This window comes from Lutjanus erythropterus, chromosome 23 (assembly GCF_056507025.1).
Source record: "Lutjanus erythropterus isolate fLutEry1 chromosome 23, fLutEry1.hap2, whole genome shotgun sequence".
Taxonomy (NCBI): Eukaryota; Metazoa; Chordata; class Actinopteri; order Lutjaniformes; family Lutjanidae; genus Lutjanus; species Lutjanus erythropterus.
The window spans coordinates 4,625,637-4,643,644 of NC_139339.1; the positions used below are offsets into that span (position 1 = coordinate 4,625,637).

The 18,008-nt window shown below is 42.4% G+C and overlaps 2 protein-coding genes across 3 annotated transcripts; both read left to right on the top strand.

The window, feature by feature from the left end:
• The first annotated feature begins 440 nt into the window (after positions 1–440).
• LOC146305464 (E3 ubiquitin-protein ligase TRIM39-like) lies at positions 441–3,755 on the top strand. Of its 2 annotated transcripts, XM_084712321.1 has the most exons (8): positions 441–568; positions 1,132–1,704; positions 1,799–1,894; positions 2,113–2,346; positions 2,452–2,599; positions 2,708–2,734; positions 3,022–3,167; positions 3,256–3,755. In XM_084712321.1, exons 2-8 carry the CDS (start codon positions 1,135–1,137, stop codon positions 3,685–3,687), a joined length of 1,653 nt encoding a protein of 550 aa, XP_084568447.1. In that variant the 5' UTR covers positions 441–568; positions 1,132–1,134; the 3' UTR covers positions 3,688–3,755. The 2 variants fall into 2 exon arrangements, with proteins under 2 accessions (XP_084568447.1, XP_084568446.1); XM_084712320.1 differs by lacking the exon at positions 441–568.
• Positions 3,756–4,950: 1,195 nt separating this feature from the next.
• On the top strand, positions 4,951–17,378 carry rpgrip1 (RPGR interacting protein 1). Its single transcript, XM_084712488.1, has 30 exons — positions 4,951–5,485; positions 6,374–6,505; positions 6,615–6,668; positions 6,756–6,876; positions 7,048–7,253; positions 7,333–7,435; positions 7,976–8,116; positions 8,310–8,415; positions 8,517–8,540; positions 8,641–8,787; positions 8,861–8,934; positions 9,025–9,245; positions 9,342–9,448; positions 9,539–9,589; positions 9,683–9,862; positions 10,347–10,464; positions 10,988–11,151; positions 11,254–11,599; positions 11,702–11,862; positions 12,214–12,446; positions 12,578–12,693; positions 13,521–13,729; positions 14,135–14,322; positions 14,703–14,781; positions 14,877–14,955; positions 15,796–15,890; positions 16,004–16,193; positions 16,273–16,357; positions 16,467–16,594; positions 16,771–17,378. Exons 2-30 carry the CDS (start codon positions 6,418–6,420, stop codon positions 17,034–17,036), a joined length of 4,080 nt encoding a protein of 1,359 aa, XP_084568614.1. The 5' UTR covers positions 4,951–5,485; positions 6,374–6,417; the 3' UTR covers positions 17,037–17,378.
• The last annotated feature ends 630 nt before the right edge of the window (positions 17,379–18,008 follow it).

An 18,008-nucleotide genomic window follows, 5' to 3' on the forward strand; every position in this document is an offset into this window, starting at 1 on the left:
TATGCAAACCTCAAATGGCCATTCGAGGAACTGCAGTTTTTGGGACTCTTGTCGGCCGAAGTGCCAAAAACTGCAATCCAGATGTTACTGCTCCAGCTGTAACAGTAGCGGGGATTATTCCCAAAAGTCAAATAAATATCAGATTTACTGTATTAGTCAAATAATCCCTGTTAAAGTTGTGTAATTTTTTTTTTTTTGTCAGTGTTTGGATATTATTGAGTATTGTTATAATGTTCGTGAATGTACTCTGTGTGTTTCTGTCCTTTTAAATTAAAGAGCCGTGGAATGGTACAGTGATGAATGTGACTCAGCTTTATTCAAATACTCTCTTGTTTTTGCTCAGCGCAACACAAAACAATGCAAATACAATACTATTATACCACACAATACAAACCCTCCTCCCACCCTGGAACAACACAGTGGTTGAAAAGCTCAAGAGGAAAAAAAAGAAAAAAAAACTCCCAGAGGGAGTGGTAACAGGGAAACGGGGAGGACTTTGTCTTCACAATCGCAGTGCCAGAGTTTGTCTTTGCTACCCCAGAGGTCACGTTTCATATTCAGCAACAAGGTAAGACCTGGACAAAAAGTAGTTTGGATCAAGTGGATGCAAAGATTTCAGTTGTGTTTCTGCTTTGTCTTGTGCCAGACAGGTTAAACTGAATATAAGAGGGTCTAATATTTGAAGACATTAGTCTTCATCTCCTGGGTGAATGTGCAGGGAGTTACAGGGTTGTGAGACTTTAAAACAGCTGCAGGATTAAGGAGTGTGCATGTTACTGTTTGGATTTTAATGTGTGTATTCAATCTGTTTCAAGCTAATCTTGCAGAATGAAAGGCTGAGTCATGTGTGCGTGCAGCTGGACTTTGGCCAGCAGGCAGATTTGAGTTGTTTTAAGCTGAGGATAAGGAAGTTCAGATGTTTCTGGCTGCAATAAAAGCACTAAAAGTGACAACATTAATGACAGTAACATAAAAGCTTTGATTTATTCGGTTGCCTTTACTGTATGCTTTGTAAATGTTTTTATTTAGTTTAGAAGTGAATGTTACCAAACCCATTTTCTGTAACTCAGAATGTAAATGATTAATTTCTCATCCATAATTGGTTAACGCTTAACTTTCTTTATTTCTGAGGTCATGGCTTCCCCCAGCATCCTCCTGTCTGAGGTGCAGTTTCAGTGTTGCATCTGTCAGGATGTTTTCTCTGAGCCCGTCTCCATCCCCTGCGGCCACAGCTTCTGCTTCACCTGCATCACGTCGCACTGGGACGACGGCCCCGCCATCGGCTGCCCCAAATGTCAGACCGTCTTCGAGGGCCGCCCAGAGCTTTGCGAAAACTCCTTCGCCAAGGAAATGTCGGAGCAGATCCGAGCGAGACGGCAGAACGGCGTGATGTCTGCGGCAGGAAGATTCATACGTTGTGATGTGTGTGTGGGGAAGCAAACAAAGGCCCTGAAGTCCTGCCTTGTATGTCTGACCTCTTATTGTGAGGGCCACCTGGAGCCACACCTGAGAGTCGCCACCTTGAAAATTCACAAGCTGATTGAACCCGTGGCGATGCTGGAGAGCCGGATTTGCAAAAGGCACCAGAGGCTCCTCGAGCTGTTCTGCAGGAGCGACCAGAGGTGCGTGTGTGTGCTGTGCACCGAGACCGACCACCGCAATCACAACACCGTCCCGGTAGAGCGCGAGAGTCGGGAAAAGAAGGTGAGGTCCCTAACTCCTCATCGTCGTCGTTGTGCCATCGTTCCATCACTTCCAGTTTTCCAGTTTTGGTTTTGATTCCTGTTCTGATATGCAGGCTCAGATGAAAAGGGTCGAGGCTGATGTTCAGCAGATGATCCATGACAGACTGCAGAAAGTGGAGGAGATCAAACACTCTGTGGCGCTCAGCAAAGTGAGTCGACAAACAGCCTCGGTATAAGAACGTAAGAAAAGAGCCACCGTTTTATTTAAAACTCAAAAATTGATTACAGTAAGTTGCCTCAAAATTTGAGTTGAGATGAAAACAGTTCTCTAATAGTAAACTGTGCGCATACATCCAGGTCAAAACAAGTTTTTCAGTGCAGTGAGACTTTAAGCAATACATTTTTCCCCCTTATCTGATGTGTTCAGGAGAACTCTAAGAAGGACATAGCGGAGAGCTTGGAGGTCTTCGCCGCTCTGTTTCGTTCCATGGAGAGAAGTCGCGCCGAGCTGGTGGAGACGATCCAGAGGAAGCAGGCGGCAGCAGAGCGGAGGGCGGAGAAGCTCATCGCAGAGCTGGAGCTGGACATCACTGAGCTGGAGAGGAGGAGAAGTGAGATGGAGCAGCTGTGTCACACTGAGGACCACCTCCATCTTCTGCAGGTCAGCGGTCGTCTCACAGCAGAGAACTGATATTTGACAGTCATGCAGGGAGAAAGTAGAAACTGAGATGCCAGAAAGCTTACTGCTCGCCTTCTTTTTTCTCAGAGGTTTCCGGCTCTGAGTTCTCCTCCGTCGGCCAAAGCCTGCTCTGACATCATCGTCCATTCAGACACATGTTTGGGGACTGTAAGGAGAGCGGTGGCCAACATTGAACAGCAGCTTCAGTCAGCTTTGACGAGGCTTTCCACTCAAGGTCCACCTCTAAAAGAAAGATTTTTAATCAACATCACTGCATTCTGTGACACAACGTTTGCTATTATGATCACATGTTGAATACATTTGCAATCTTATGTTCTTACAGAGCACGATAGGATGCAGCAGTATGCAGGTAACTGTCTCCATCTGTCATATCCTTTGTCCTTTTTCTCAGCAAAATCAAAACATAATGTACCTTTAAGGACAACATACTGCATCATTAGGTGGACAAAATGAAAAAATCCCACAGAAACAGTTTGGAAATCTGATGCATTACATCAAATTGCATCTGAACTAACAATGATTTTCCAGGTTTTCCAGATGCTGGAAGTCCTTGAAAACACTTGAATTTCACTGTGGTGTTTTCGAGGTGCATAAAGAGTTTTAAACTGCATGAAACTGCACTTGCATTACTTCCAGATGATGTTCATCTGGACCCCGGGACAGCCAACTCTTGGCTGGTTCTGTCTAAGGATGGGAGACAGGTCTGGGATGGAGACGTCGAACAGAACCTGGTGGACACACCAGAGAGGTTTGACACGGCACCATGTGTCCTCGCAACCAAGGTAAATACAGATGTGGTTACTCTCTGTAAAGATATCATAGATTTCTGCAGCACTCCAGCACCTGAGCCTGTCTTGTCGTGTCACACAGGGTTTCACCGCCGGGCGGCACTACTGGGAGGTAGACGTCGGAGACAAAACAGCGTGGGACCTGGGTGTGGCTCGAGAGTCAGTCAACAGGAAAGGCGTGGTCACGCTGTGTCCAGAGGACGGTTATTGGACCGTTTGTCTGAGGAGTGGCAGTGAGTACCGGGCGTGTGCGGGACATGCAGAGCTGCTGTGTCTCTCTCAGAGGCCGCGGGTGGTTGGGATGTTTTTGGACTACGAGGACGGGACAGTGTCCTTCTACGATGCAGAGGCCAAGTCACACATCTACTCCTTTTCACGCTTCCAATTCACTGAGGCCATGTTTCCCTTTTTTAACCCTGATATGAGTGACAGCGACAACAACAAATCACCGCTTATCATCCGCCCCGTCACTGGAGTCAGTGGAGGCGAGGATTTAGACCACATAACAATATGATGGGAAACGTTTATACAGTGTCTGTTTTATATGTCATTATGTTGGTAACACTTTATTATATCCAATATTAATAAATGGAAAATTGATAGTTAATTAAGCTTTGGCTAATAGTTATTTTACTGTCAATTTAAATAATGTTCAAATATGCTATGCTTTATTATAATAACAATAACTTTATTTATATAGCACCTTTAAAAACTGAGTTTACAAAGTGACAGATAAAGCAAAAGGGCAGGAAAAAATTAAATTGAAGTAAAACTAAAACAAAAGCAAAAGACACTGAAACAGTAAAAGAGATCAGGACAGTAAAACAAGAAAGACATGACAGTAAGAATAAATGAAAACAGGGAGGAGAACACAAACGCAGAATCACATAAAAGCAAGTCTATAAAAATGCGTTTGAAGATGTCACTGATTCTGCAGCCTTATCTCCTCAGGCAGGTCGTTCCAAAGTCGAGGGGTTATGAAGCAGTTATAAAGTTTTACAGCCATTAGTTGCAGCTTTATTGTGGCGATCCAGAGAACGTTCAAAGACATCATCTTTTCATGTTTACATTATTATTGTAATAATAATAAAGATGCAACGTCCAGGTAGACTTTCAAAAATAAAGGCACAAAAACTACTTGGTTATGTTCAGGAAAAGATTCTGTTTTGGTTTAAAATAATTAAGTTAGTTATGTAAGTTCATCTATATAACATGAAGTGAGTGAGTGCAGAAGGTGGTCGGTTGCAGCTTTAAATAATGCTCATTAATGGTTAACAGTGTTCAAAGTATCTGGTCCATCTCGCCATGTAATGATTTCTTCATTTCAATCAGGTTGATGATAAAATGACATAAAATTCACTTCAGTGTTTGTTTACAGTAAAATAACTACTAACTGAGGTTTAGTATCAATTTACCATTTATCAATGATTATTATTCAGTGTTATTGGAACAATATTAGCAAGCAATGATGTGGTTTATTCTGCTGGTAATTAAATTATAAATTCAAATAACAAAGAGTGAAACTGTGCATGTGCAATAAAATACTTCACTAATCATTGCAAACACTGTCTTCTGAAATCTTTTCTGTTAAAGGATGAATTGTTTGATGGTTCATTCACAACAATAACTTTATTCACACGTGCATCATGTATTCTGTTTATTATTCCTCCCTCAGTACTTTAAACCGTTGCATCTGTTGTATATGATCACCCCTCCTCTTCCTCCTCCTCCTTTTTCTTCTTCACTTTGCTCATGCATTCTTAAAAAGTAACACCTTGAGCACAGATCTTAGACCTGCCTCACTCCAATAATAGCCGTCCTCAGCCATTAGAGGCTAAACACAAAACTGACTTCAGGCCACATCTTAGATCGTAAAACCCGGGAGGCTGCTAATCAGATTAGCTCGGAGATCGGATTAGCCTCAAGGCAGATGGAGCACTGAGACAGACTTCAGGACTGAGTCTTGGAGGAGGCTTTATACAGATACTGGACACTGACATCTATGTCACTTAACTAAACGCATGCGTACAAAAACACACTGTCACTGTAAGTAATGATTTAACACTGCTGTGTGGAGTCCTGAAAGAAATTTAATCAGGAAACATTTCTGTAAAGAGAGAACCAAACATGGTTGGGTGGGAAGGAAGGAGGAAGGGATGAAGAGGGATTAAAACTGATATCATCCCAGCGCAGGGTGGAGACTCACACATGTAGAGAGCCAGCAGGTTACACTGGGCACCAGACCAAAGCCAGAACACTACATATATATCTGTACTGGAGGTAAAACATCTTTGAATGGCCAACAGACAAAGGTAAGGAACATTTATTTCTTAATGGTTTTTAAATGTTTATGTCTGTCATTGTAGGAGGAAAAATCAGAATGCAAACTTATGCCACACCGGTGTGGTTACTGGTGTTGTGCGACTTTAAAACAGCAAACATTTTATTTATGAATCTTCCTTAATTGTCACGTTTTTGCCTTCTTCCTTAAAAATGTACAGTGAACCTAAATCTGTTGAGGATGACAGCACCTGCAGATTATATGCAGTGTGTACAGAGCAGTTTTTATTCAGGAAGAGTCCTACTTTTTACTCTTATGTAAGTACACTTTTACACAAGCGCTTAATTTTAATGATATTTTTATATTATACACCAAAATCAAAAATACAAAAGTGCTTTTTATCTATCTGTGCTGTTTTGGTGTGAGTTGCCTGGTTTCTGAGATATTGGCCGTGGAGATTTCTGCCTTCTCTCAAATATCATGAGACTAAATGACACAAATCCTGTGTTGCTCAGAGCACCAAAAAAGTACATTTGAAAAATTCGAAACCAGTGTCTCTTTCCAAAAATCATGACCCAACTGCTCAGAATAATCCACAGACCTTGTTGTCTATTTAAGATGTTCACAAGACTCTTTTTTTTCTGTTTAATGTGGAGTGGAGGTAATCAGTTCATAAACTTAAACTTAGTTTGAAAATTTAAAAAGATAATAGATTAAAAGCACAGAATGGATGTGTAAATATATATATTTCATTGTTAATTATATGCCAATATTAAAATCACTGTAGGCGCAACAGTTTGAAAATAAAAAGGTTTTTAACCACGCCCACTTCCAGTCTCCTATCAGAATACAGATACAGATAATTTTGTTGGTTGAACAGATACAGATAATGAAAAACCTCTGTGCACCTCTGGTACAGAGTATTGACATCATTCATCGGCTGAGTCTGAGCGGAGACGTGTGATGTCGCCCGTGGTGGACGAGACAGCCGGGGACCTCCCAGTCAGAGACGTGGGACTGATGAGGGGGGGACTGATGCCAACTGTCCCAGGTATGCATGCACAGTCTCTTCACTTAATTTTCAATATAAGTTATGACAAAATAGATGTTCTGCATTGCCAGTATGTCTTGACTGAATTTGTCTGTATGTTTCCCTTCAGATTCTCTACGTGATGCGAAGCCGTGGAAGAAGCATCATGCCACAAAGACAAAATGTAAAACCACTTCACACAACTCATATTTTCATATCTCATCTTGCTAATACATAAATAATTATCTCCACTCTGTCTGTCTCTCTTCAGCGGATCCTCAGCGCCTGTTTCGGTTCCCCAGAGAGAACCTGGAGGACCTGTGTCTCAGACTGCAAGAGGAAAACAGCGTGCTGAGACAACACACGCGTACACAGGAGCAGAGGCTACGCAGGTAACACACCTTTGAACTGAGATAAATAATTAGCAAAAAAGACCAAAAGCATCATAGAAAGGCTCCAGAAACATTCTTGTTTTGAGTCATCTCTGTTGCAGCACAAGGATGTATTTCAAAACCGTAAATGTCCCCTCACATGGCGGATTCGACCCTTCCTCCATGTCTCAGGATGTCCACCAGACTCGTGCGTCTTCGTCATGCCCGTCCTGGGTCCAGCGGCGTGAAGGAGAGGGACATGGAGGACACCATTCAGGAGCTGGAGGCCCGTGTGGCGATGCTGGAGAGCCAGAAAGGAGCGCTACAGAACAAACTCAGCCTGGCCAAGCAGCACATCATGGACCTCGGGGGTCGAACGCCATACAAGTTCAGCAAAGGTGTGTGTATTGTTTGTTTGGTGTGTGTGTGCGTGTGTGTTTTATTGATCGAACCTGACACACTCCTCCTTCCTGTCAGGAAGAAGTATGGAGGTGGAGGGTGGAGTCAGGAGGGCAGCTCAGACTGCCCCGCCTCGCTACGGCCCCATGTTGGACGACACCAGGGCAGAGATGGAGAGACTGTAAGTGTATGATGTAACATGGAGTAGAACAGACGAGAACTAAGGATTATTTTGGAAATATTTAATTGATCTTCATCAACAAGACACGTCCTTTTTCCTCAGCAGTCACCGTCTGCTACAAAAAAATAGAATATCTCCAGTCAAAGTGCAGTTTAGAGTAAATATAAACAGTTTCCTGCCAAAACTTAAGACTGTTTTTCACTTGGTCTATTACATTCTACAAATTATGGTAATACTTATTTATGCTGTAGAGGTTGTTTGAGCAGTTAAGAATTATGCAAACAATCTTTCCTGATCAGGTTTTCTGTACTTTATTCGAGTATTTATTTTTCTGACAACTTTTTACTTTTACTCCCTACGTTTTAACACAAATATCTGTACTTTCTACGTCTTACATTTTTAGAAGAGGCTTGTTGCTTTAGTTGCTAATCATGTCATCGTTCCCTCTTCGTTCTACTATCCGACTCTTTCTTCTTCCTCCATCCCGTCTCTGACCCCCAAACCCCTCCGATGACTCCCCCCTCTGTCTCTCCCTCCCAGGAGGTCCAGTGTGACCGAGCAGGTGAGGGTTGCAGAGCTGGAGCTGACCGCCCAGGCGCTCAGAGACACGCTGAGGGACAAAGAGAAAGAGATCGAAGGGACCATGAGAGAGATGAGGAAGCAACAAGCCGACAGACACAGGTGGCTAGAAATACTAATATAAGGGCTACTACTACATTATTTGTGTGTTCTCCCACTTTTTGTGTATATTTTTAAGTAAATCAGTTTTCATTTGAAGTGAAATATCTACCACCAACCACTCAGCTTGTACAACCAACATTTTATCTAAAAAAAATAGAGTAAATCGTATTGAAGCATCTTATCTCTCTGTCAGAATAACTATTAGAGAGAACGTGGATCTGATCCGTCTACAAAAGCAGCTTTCAGACAGGAGCACCGCCCTCAGAGTCACCCAGGAGAAGTTAAACAGCCTGCAAGAGGTTACATGACCGTAAAATTTCTCCCTTTGTTAATTAATAATCATTTTATCACTTATCATTTATTCACAGCTGTTAACTGGTTGCTTTTTTTGTCTTTCCAGGCATATGAGAGTCAGCTGGAGGAGGTAAATGTTACCCGAAAAGCTTAACGAATACTTTAACAGTCTGATAACTTAATCAGAAAGTGCTCATATTAACTTTGAGCGTGTCGTGTGTTCACCCCAGAGTCAGCGATCGCTGAAGGAAAGCCAGGGCGCTCTGCTGGAGAAGGTGGAGGAGCTGACCGAGCAGCTGAAGCAGGAGAGACAGAGAGCTCTGGAGCTGGAGGGACAGCTTAACACCTCCACCCTGTCGCTACAGACTCTAGACAAGGTACCACGTCTGCATCTGCATGTAAGAGTCCAGACTGAAAACAGATCCTTTAATTTAATCCTTTCTCCTTCAGCTACAGGAGAGGATATCAGACCTGGAGGGAGAGAGAGATCTGATAAAAGAAAACTATGACACTCTGCTGGAGCGGTAAGAGTTAAAGTCCTATAAAACCCTGTCTGAAAGTCATGTAGTGTTTCTCCTTGCAGGCTTTTACGTTTGCCTTTTTTTCTTTCCTAGTACTTTGTCTGCGCAAAGTAACCCTGATGACCGGGTGGAAGAACGTGCAAAAGTGGACCAGAAGAGGGAGACGTCGGGGGAAAGCATCAGCCGGACGGACATCCAGAGACTGGAGGACAGGCTGCACACAGAGAGGGAGGAGAGAGGCAGGCTGGAGCTGGAGAGGGAGAAACTGAGACGAGAGAAGGAGATGTTAGAGGAGCAGAGGGAGCGAGACAGAGGTAAAGGGTTCCACTAAACTCAACTCATCCGGCATAGAGAGTCTCAACAGTACATCAATGCACAATCCCAAATGTGTCCTGTATCGTTTCATTCAGAGTTTTCTGTGATGACGAGGGACAAACGAGAGCAGCTGGAACATGAGGTTCTTCATTACAGAGAGCAGGTTTCTGCTCTGCAAGAACGACTGGACTCTGTCACCAAGGTCAGAGATGAAGAACTGACTCATATACTTCTGACCAGTATTTGTTTTCTGTGTGCATCCTGACAGTTTTCATCATCCTTTCTCTTCTAGGAGTTTGACATGAGTGTCGAGGACCTCAGCGAAACTCTTGTGCAGATCAAGGTTCGCTCACATTTTCACATTTGTTTGGTTTGCTTCTTAAAGACAGAATTAATTGATTTTTAAGCTTGTGGCGTGCTTTGCCTCCGACTGCAGGCGTTTAGGATGCAGCAGGAGAGCAGGGCGGTGCTGCCTTTCCTCTGGGCTGATGGGAAGGTGGAGGATTCACCCCGTGACCTGGTGAACATGCAAGCGTCGCATGCTGAGACCGTGCTGGAATTACAGAAAACCAGAAACCTCCTCCTGCTGGAGCACCGTATCAGTAAAGACCTGCAGGTGCACACATATCCACGCTAAAGCGGAGTCTGTTAACAGCGACGAACAACTAGATGTGCATCACATATGCTTTTTTGTTTGCACTGCTGTCCATGCACTGTCCCTGTCTATGGAAGCCCAAAAAAATGACTATTTTAAGAAAGTTTTTCATTAATATGTTATGTTATTGTTTTGAGATGCTAAGTCATTATTTTGAGACACTAACTCCTTCTATATCGCACACTATTTAGTTTGACCTCATTATATAGACTAACCTCCAGTGTCCCTGTACTTTGCATTAACAAATTAGGGGGGGAAAAACAGTAAAATAAAATCATCATTAACCTTTAAGTTAAATTCATTATTTCCATGGACTTTAAATAATTTTAATTGTTTGTTTTGGCCCAGCACTGATACTCATGATTTTTAACTTTCTTTAAATGTTTTTCTTCCCCTTTTTTTTAATCTGGACTCTTCAATCTTCAATCAAACTTTCCTTCCCAAGGAAGAGTTGAACACAGTCAACCAGAAGATGGCGAGAGAGAGGGAGGAGAGCAGGAGCAGGACGGCAGAGAAAGACAAACTTTTATCAAAAAGAGCTCTTCAGATCAACACTTTACAAGGTAACTACAACGCTGCAGGAACAGCAGAGAACAGAGAACCCAACAGAATTCCAAATCAGTTACTTCTTTGCTGTTTACACTCTTAGAAATAAACATGCTAACCAAAACCGTGACAGGTTCTTCAGCTTGTTTCCATAGAAGAAGTTCTACGGAGAAACTTTATATATTATGGTACAAAGAAGACTTGATGAAACAGTTCTTCAAGGGTTTCAACAATCACTGAAGAAGTACTTCTTCCAAAAAGGGTTTTTGGATGAAAAGGGTCCTTGATGCAACCTTCAGTCTTACAAAGAACGCTTGCAAACCCTTCCCTTAAGACAGAGTTTGTAGGAAGCAGATGTTCCTGGATAGAACCTCAGCCCCTTAGGAAGAACCCTTTTTAGTACCTTTATTTCTAAGAGTGTACCGCTGATCGATTGTTTTAACATTTGCAGTTTGTTCAGCTGGGTTCTTAGCGTGAGCAGCAAAAAAGTGAAACAGTCAGAATCTCAAAAGTCTTCATTCTTGTGTTCGTACTCCAAAGCTCAGTTGAAAGAGTTAGCATACAGCCCCAGGAACTACAAACGGACCATACCAATACAGTACACGTGGCCAGCTGGAGACCAGGAGGTGGTACAGCCCATTGAAGATGACATGTCTTTTTCTCAGCTGAGGGCTGGAGAGTCGCTGTTGGAGATCCACCTCAAGGTCCAAAAAACGCTCCAGAATTTTGTTTATTCATTCAAAATCATTTGATGTTTCACATGAAACTGAAATCTTTTTTGTTTTTTTGTTTTTTTGCACCACCAGTCTGCCACCTTCACCCCAGCAGGTCTGCGTACTCTGGGCAGCCTCCGTCCAGGAGCGGGCAGAGGTGAAGACATTGTGACCTTCTGCACCTACAGCCTCTTAGACTTCGAGGTGCATTCCACTCCTCTGGTGTCCGGCGGCCAACCCAACTACAGCTTCACGTCCCGCTACGCTCTGACAGCCAGAGATCTGGGCAGGCTGGGAGGTCAGGGGTCAAGGGTCAGAGTGGAGCTGCACCAGGCGTTAGGAGGGGTCCGGTTTATGTCACACGGAAGTGGGCAGATGTCCCTCATGGGTGCCATGGAGAGGAGAGGGGAGCGTGTCGGTGGACATGTCAATATCACAGGTGAGTAATGTATGATTTTTTTTGTGTGTCTGTGTACTAGTTCATCTTTTGATAATTTTGTATAAACCCATGTCTAAAAATGTTTGTCTGTGTCTCTCCAAGGCTCCGCAGGTGAAATTGTTGGTGTTGTGGATTTCTGGGTGCGCTTGTTTCATCCTGCGGAGCCCGTGGACACTGTGGTAGAGAGAGGAGCCGGCAGGAGGACAGCCACGCAGAGGAGTCCTGTGCAGGTCTCTCTAGGCTGGCAAGATGTTGGTCATGAGGTAAAAGAGAGTGATTTACTGATCAGATTTTGAAATAGTTTATCCACAGTGTAAACCATCGTGACCCAGTCTGTCAGTTTATGCCAGGGTACATTTTTAGAAGGGCAAGAATTGAAGAAAGTAAAGTGTCAGGGGGCTGGATGTTTACATTTCCTATTTCTGATCTGTAAAGTCCATCCGTCCATTTATCCATCTTCAACCGCTTATGTTATGTGTGTATAAGTTTACTCTGTTGGGTTGTTTAGACAAAAAAATGCTAGAAAAGAGACATTTACCAGAAGTAAAGGTTGAAGAAATGGAAACAACCATAACTGAATGTTAAAATATATTCATGCATATGTTTTCTCACAGGAGTTGCACGACTATGGTGGCGGGATTCCCAACGAGTTGGTGGTCATGTTGGAGCGTTGTGTGGGTCTCAGTGCTCGCTGGCCTGGACTTCTTCCCGACGCATACCTGACGTACAGGTTCTACGACCTGCCGCCTCACGTCTCTCAAACAGTCCAGTGCAGCGCTAACCCAGTGTTCAGTGACACCACCAGCTACCCACTGGCAGTAACAAGTGACGTGCTGCACTACCTGAGGTATGAAATTCATTGTATATTAAAAAGGATTCACTCTCCTCACTCTTATCTTCTGTTCTCCTGAAGTTAGTACTTTAGACAGGCGGTATCTTTGTAAAATATTGACAACATTCGTCTCATTCTTTGCCCAGGTCCAGCAGTTTGTGGGTGTATGTGTTTGATGACAGCGATGACCAGGTACCACCACCCTATCTGGCCAAGACCCCCATCCCACTGCGAGGCCTGGCTACAGGCAGGGAGATCAGAGGTGAGGGAGAGAGAACTTGTTTATTGTTTATTGTTTATCTTCTTCTTATATGCAGTCATGCCAGTGAAGTCAATTGAATTGAGAAAAGTAAGACAATTGACCCTTTGCTAAACCCCGCCCCAAACAGCAACTGTCCAATCACAGGTTAGCAACTACTGCTGTCAAACTTTCCATTTCTGTCCATGTTGAAGGTGTGCAGGAGGCTGTGAGCAGAGTGATATGCAGTTTCATGAGTCTGGATGATGGCATCTTTTTTGTTGTCTCTCAGAAAACATGAAACACAAGAGCACACGTGTGATGAATGGATTAAACTCTGTCTTCATCCGCTATAACACAAGCTGCGAATGTTAGCATGTCTGGCTAACTAACACTAGCTTACTAGCTGCAGAGGAGGATGTGGGCCGATGCAGAATCAAAGTGGGTCAACGACGATGCATCTCACTCTGGCTCGCTGCCTCAGGTCTAAGCAGAGTTAGCTTAGCTCTTATTGTTTTTTTCTCTAAAGACATTGTGTTTCAACAATGACTTCCAATTTCGATGTTAAATCTACCACCGTTATCACCGTAAACTGTATAAATGCAGTGCAAGAATGGAAAGCTTGGCAGACTTAGCAACAGTAACCAAGGGCAACAGTAACTAAGGAGGGCAGTGCTTAGCCAAGAGTCAGTTACATTCTTGTTCTCCTTATTTTCACATGGTTACATCTTATGTCAAAAGTTTTACAGAATTAGTGATACTTTTAGGCTCAAGGACAAACTAGAATCTGGTTCAAGAACCAGAACACTGGACCCAAACTACCAATTCAGCACTTGTCTCTGTCCCGCCAGGTGACTATGTTCTGAGGGATCCAGCAGGTGGCCCTCGGGGCATGGTCAGAGTCATGATGAAATGGAAGTACCCCTTCCAACCAGCGGCGGACACTGTGCCGGGCAGACAGGGACGACAGGACAGAGTGATGGAAAGCACTGAGAGGGAGGAGAGGAGGAGAGAGGAGGCTGAAGCGCCACAGAGGCCCGTAGCCAAACCCAGAGTGAAGGTGACAGTATTAGCAGTATTTTATGTATATTTGCAAATGAAGAGTATATGACCTGATAAAACACCACTTTCACAACACAAAAATTCTTGATATCATGTATTAGGAGTTTTGGGTAAAGAAGTCCACAGAAATCAATGTTCAAATATAAGTTTGTTTTTTTTTTTTTTGCCAAGAGAAACAAAATCATTGCAGAAAGAGACTTAACCTTGGCAACAAATTCACATCTGATAAATCAAGTATAATAACAATTTTGTTAAGTAGTACACTGTAAAAATTAACTATTTGTTTAACTTTAAAAAGTTAAGTGTCTGGGCCGCTTTAATATTTTAAGTTGACTGACTTTAACAAAACAAGTGAACTAAATTCCTGTATGATGTTTTACAGTGTATATTCGTCTCTTTACAGCCTCAGCCTCCACCCGTCGTACAGAAAAGCTCACAGAACATACGACCAGCGCCGCCCGCCGCTGTGGCCGCTCGCCAGTCCACAGACAGGAAGGGATCCGCCAAGAGGTCACCTGACCTTTTCCGGCGCACGCCCCATCTGACGGCTGAGCCGAGACTGGCCACGCCCTCTCCTCTGCCAACAAGGAAGTAAGTTGCAGATTTGCTTCTCTTTTCAAAAGCTCCCTTTAAGTTTTTAGAGCTGCAGTGAATAGTTTGCCAACTGTTATGATAATTATGCATTAATTTTCAAGAAAAACTGTGAATTATTTGCTAGTTTTCAGTTTCTTCAATTTGAGGACTTGCTGATTTTCTTTGTCATTCATGAAGTAAATGAAATAAATGTAAGAATCTTTGGATTTTTGACTGTTGGTTGGATAAAACGAAGCGATGAGAAGATCTCAGTTAGCGCTCTGAAAAATTATGATGAGCATTTTTCACATTCTTTAGTCGAGAATGAAAGTAATCGTCAGTTTCAGCCCTTCACTTCTGTTAAAATATAATGAAACAGTTATGTCATCTTATTAAAGATCTTCACGGGGAACGTCCTCCAGACAATCACCCGCCACGCTGTCGAGGAAAAGCTCCGCCAGCGATGCCAGGACTCGGGTACGAGCTCTCAGAAACACGAGTTATTACAGTTAGCAGACACCATTCGAGAACTGGCTGGTGAATGTGGCTCATGTCTCATGTCTCCTTCTCAGGACCTTCCCTCCATGGATCAGGTGTCAATGGATGAAGAGGAGGAGGAGGAAGAGGAGGAGGAGGAGAAGAGTGAGAGTGGTAACTATTCATACGCGCACAATGGGCTTAAACGCATTTCTTTCAGTAATCTGAAGACTCACTCTGCCTTGGTTAAACATCACCTGCCTGACACTGCAAATAATTGTCAGAAAATTCAAATCAGTTCTTTTTTTTTTTTTTAGATTGAACTGTTTATTTGACAAATTATTATTTTGTCTGTATCATATTTGATACTTCAGGCATTTCTGAAAATTCAAATTGATTTGGTTCTGTTTTTTTTACACTCAGGAACGTCTTTATTTTGCAAAAACAGCTTGGTCAATATAATCTGAACTGATCAAAATAACACACAGATCATGATAGCCAAGGAATTATTAGCGAGTGCTCACATGCTAATAATTGTTTGCAACATCTGCAAGAGATAACAAAGACGGCAGGTTGCATATATTAAAAAAAAACACCTAATATCTCAATTTTCACAAATTTCACATTTTAATCTTATAGTTTATTTAACAGTGCATTTGTGACTGTGGTCGACTACTACAGATTGAAATCAGTGGAATAATGATTGAGAGATTCACAGATAATAAGGTATTTTTCACTCGCAGGCTGCCTGCTGCCTGCAGCGCACTGATAATCCACCAGAGGACAGATTGTCTCAGATTGCAGGTTTTTCAGGAAAGTGCTGATCATATTGATGCTGCACAGGCGTCAGAAACTCATGTATCAAGTATGATACAATTTGGGTTAAAATCTTTGCAAAATACAGACAAGACGCCTGGAACACACACCGACATGGCAGTAATTATCAGCTCAGCCAGTCGGATTTAAAATGAAATCAATCCTGTTCTTCTCATGTTGTTTTTTTTTTCTACACAGCTGCTGCAGCAGACAGTGACGCCCCAGAGTCTTCAGAGTCGAGCTCCTCACAAAGCGACATCATCATCATTCCACCAAAACGAAAAATGAGGAAGGTATGAAGAAAACGTGTGACTGAAAGAGAGATCTGTGGATGTGGTTGAAATCATTCAGACGTCAGTGTCTCAGTGAAGGTCTACGAACTGAACAGAGTTTCATTGTGTTTCAGGGAGACAAGCTGAGAGTCGAGATTCTGTCCCTGGCGTTCGAGCCGTCCTCTGACGTGGCGTTGGACAAGTCAGTCCAGCGCGTTTATGTGGAATATCGGCTGCTGGGCGTCCCGATGGAGTCCACGGAAACGCCCATGTCCCTCCGCAAACCCGTGAAGGGGGAGGAGATTCACTACAACTTCACACGAGGTGAGAGCGGCTTTGTGCGTTTGTTTCTATAAAGTTTTAATTCCGACTGTAATTCCTGAAATCTGTTTGTGTCTCACAGTGATTTACGTGGACGGTTCACAGTCGGCTCCACTCAGACAGTATCTTTACACCATGTTGGAGGGCAGCGATCCAAACCAGGGCAGGTAATGACACTGGCGTTTTTAGTTTCATTTTACACGTTAAAGTACGAGTGAAGACATCGGTTTATGTCTCTGCACTCTCAGCGTCTGCGTCTGTGTGTCGTGTCTAAAGGTTAAAGTTCACAGTAGTCAGCGAGCCGATGGACGATGACGAGGAGTGCGTGGACGTCGGGCATGCTTTTCTAGACCTGCAGGAACTGCTCCTCACAGGAAATGATGTCATCGAACAACAGATTGACAGTAAGTGTTGCATTTGTGTGATGCTTTTTGTCCCTTTTTTTTTTAAACCAAAATCAGTGATTTAAACCAGCAGATATTTAACATCATAAATGTAAGTCATCACATATTAGGAAGAGCACAAAGTGAATCAGGCTGATGGAGGCGTGTGTCTGTCTCTGTGTCTCCGTTTCCTCCAGTCTTCAGCGTTGGTGAAGACAAGGAGGTGATTGGAAATCTGAAAGTGTCTGTGGAAGCGGCGAAAGCTCTGACCGGGATATACCGGGAGTTTCACCGGAAAAGCGAGGCCAAGAAAGAAGACGAGACAGATGACGGGGAAAAAGAAGAAGAAGAAGAGGAGGAGGAGGAGGAGGAGGAGAAGGAAGAAGAAGAGCAAGAGGAAGAGAAGAAAAAAGATCCAATAGCGATGATAGATTACGGTGACGATGACAGTGATTTCTACTGACAGGAGTTAGTGTGACATGAGCAGGGCCTGTGTTCTTCTTTACCTTTTCCAACAACAATTAAACAATAAAATGTTTTCTGAAAGACATTTGAGGCTCTTGTTTATGGATTTTATACTGTAAGTTTGATGTCCAGATCAATCCCACAGTTTAACCAGCACATCTTTATGTCTGAATATGACAAATGGCAAATATAATAACAAAAAGATAGATTTAAAAGGAAATATTAATAAATATTAAGCATGTTTAATTGCAATTTTAATATTTTTACAGTTTGAGCTTTTAAATGTGGAATTTCAATGTGTGTTAATATCAAATTTACAATCACTGTCAAAAGGCTTGAGTTTATTTATTGCTAATTTAATTTTTTGTGCCTCAACAGACTGTAATTCAGTTTTTTTCCTTTTTTGGGGGAATGTATTTTTTTTAAAATTTCTAACAGTAAACACACACAATATCAAAAGACAACATCAACATCACACAAAAAAACATGCAATGAAAATACAAGAGGAACAGCACAGAAAAAACAAAAGCAACACAAATCTGACATAAGTTGAATTTTTTTTTAAAAAAAAGAAGCAGAAATAACATTTAAAAAAAAATAATTAAAAGCACGAGAGTGACAGAAAATTTACCCAAAACATCAAAGCTGCTTTTTATATTTATTTATTTACCCAATTGTTCAATTTCCTTCATAACAAAGATTTTTTTGGTTTTTGGTAAACTTACATTTATGAATGTGGAATCTAGCAAACAGCAAATTATGTTTAATAAAAAGTAACCAAATATAATATTTCTATAATAAAGAGTAAAATATGTTAAAATGTAGCAGGTTTCTTTTCTTTTTTCCTTTTTTTCCAACATGGAATTATGATATTTCCGACGGCCAGTAAAAGCGTCACTCAATTAGCGTCACCTGTGGTCCGTACTGATGAGGGCGGCGGATCCGACTAGCTAACATGCTAAAACCGTTA